At 31.8% G+C, this 2107-nt stretch overlaps 1 protein-coding gene across 1 annotated transcript; it reads right to left on the reverse strand.

Annotated features, from left to right (window-relative positions):
* Positions 1 to 1073: 1073 nt before the first annotated feature.
* Positions 1074 to 1880, reverse strand: LOC111008886 (transcription factor PRE3-like). Its single transcript, XM_022281750.2, has 2 exons — positions 1544 to 1880; positions 1074 to 1455 (listed from the first exon to the last, which is right to left on the reverse strand). Exons 1-2 carry the CDS (start codon positions 1667 to 1669, stop codon positions 1306 to 1308), a joined length of 276 nt encoding a protein of 91 aa, XP_022137442.1. The 5' UTR covers positions 1670 to 1880; the 3' UTR covers positions 1074 to 1305.
* Positions 1881 to 2107: the final 227 nt, after the last annotated feature.

Below are 2107 nucleotides of genomic sequence, written 5' to 3' on the forward strand. Positions count from 1 at the left end.
TTGATTTTCATGATATCAACAATATCAAAAGAACCCACTTTGACTTTTTCAAATGAAAAGTTTATGGAGGCATAATATAATATAAAACAAATGTAATTTATTTTACACCATTTAAGCAACTAATTAAGGCTAATTTATTTTTTCTCTTTTTTTTTTTGTTTGTTTTAATTTTCTATGCAAAAAAGTTATACTTACTTTCTTACCATTTCTTACCATCCTTTTTCTTTTATTAATGTTTTTCACATTTCTTCAAAATACATTTGAAAATTTGACTTATATTTTAAAACATTTTAAAAAAGTTAATTAACAACACAAGACAAAAGAAATACAAGTAGTAGTTTTGTAAATTACGAACGTTTCGTTTTTTGTTTCTCTTTTTCAATTTTATTAAAAAATTTAAGTATTTGACAAATATTTATGTTTATCATTTCTTATCTTTTTTTTAGCAACATTATCAAAGTTATATAGAAATTTTGAAAACAACAAATAATAAGTTTCTTGTTTTCCCAATTTATTACAACATAATAAAGATCTTTGTTTTATCACTCTTAAATTGATGTGGGTGTTAGGGTCATATAATTATACTTTTCTTTATTAAAAAAGAAAAAAAAAAGAAACAAGAAACAAAAACCATTAAAAAAACCCTTATTTTTCAAAAACAGAAAACCAAAAGAAAAATGAAATGATTATCAAACGTGTCAATTCAACCCAATAATACTTGGAATACTTATCTATTTCTTAAAAGAATTTTCAATCATCTCGAGAGAGGCCAACCAAAATATAGTTGAGTGGTTTAAGACATGTATCCAACCATGAGATCGAAAGTGAGGTGTGGATTATGATTAGTAGGTGGGCATAGAATTCTTCAATAACAGAGTCACAGTGTTTGTGTGTACGGTGGAACGCTCTTCACGCGTGCTTCAGTTCATATTGATATATTTCTTTTACAGTGTAACATGAATTTCCGAGAACAAAATTATGGCCCAAAAAGTAAATAAATTTAATCCCTCATCCCTCTTTCTTCAATAATCTTATCCCTTTTTCCCCCATACTTTCCCTTCCCCACCCCCACACTGCAATTTATACCCAACATTACACCCATTTCCTTTTCCTTTTATGCCTCATCATCAATCAAAAAAGTCAATTATATTTCTACCCATAATGTAATAAATATATTCAACCAAAAGCAAAACCCTACAACAACAACAAACCTTAATTAGCTTCTTAATTAATTTAAGTACTGTTCAATAATGTAGCTAGCCATATATATATATATATCTCATATTACATTATTGATAGATCATCTCACTGCGTGAGCAAGCTTCTTATAATGGCCGCTTGGGCCGTGTCCGACGTCGCCAACAACCCCGACAGCCGCTCGCTCAGATCGTCCACCTCCCGGTGTAGCCTCCGAATGTAGTTGCACGTTTCCTGCAAAACCTTTGCAGACGAAACCTGCAAAACCGAATCACCACCGAACTCACAAGACATGCAGGATTTTATTAAAATTTACTAACAAATCTCATATGTTGTGTTTGTGTACCTTGTCGGAATGGGCGTTGCGAATCTCAGGCAAGAGCTGTTGGAGCTTGTGGATGAGGTCGGTGATCTGTTCGTCGCTGATTCTCACACCACCAGCTGATGGCCTCGAACGAGATCTCCCAGACATGTTTTAAAACACAAAATCAAGCAACTATATGATAATTCAAGATATAAAAACTAGGAGGAAATTGAGAGAGATTTCAAAGTTGGGGTTTTTTCTCTGTCTTTTTGTTTTTTTGGGAGATTGTGAAGAAGAAAATGCATGGGATAAAGCTGTGGGCTAAGGGCTGTATTTAAATAGGGTTTTCAGATAGAGATGAATCTCTGGGAAATGGGAATGCTCCATTTTTGTTGTCGTTGTGTGCAAACCCCAAGTGTACTGTTTCTTTGTGTTTACCAAATTCACCTCTTATTCAATTATTCAGCTGCTTAATTAAATCATATTTTGGTTCATTCACATTTCAGATTTATCTTCCACAATTTTCAAAATTTCCGTGTTAATTTTCATTTTTTTTAAATGACTATTTTGATCTTTGAACAACTTCAATTAAAATTTTCTAGTTTA

The sequence above is a fragment of the Momordica charantia genome, assembly GCF_013281855.1.
Source record: "Momordica charantia cultivar OHB3-1 chromosome 3 unlocalized genomic scaffold, Mcharantia_2.0 BLBB01000003.1, whole genome shotgun sequence".
Classification (NCBI taxonomy): Eukaryota; Viridiplantae; Streptophyta; class Magnoliopsida; order Cucurbitales; family Cucurbitaceae; genus Momordica; species Momordica charantia.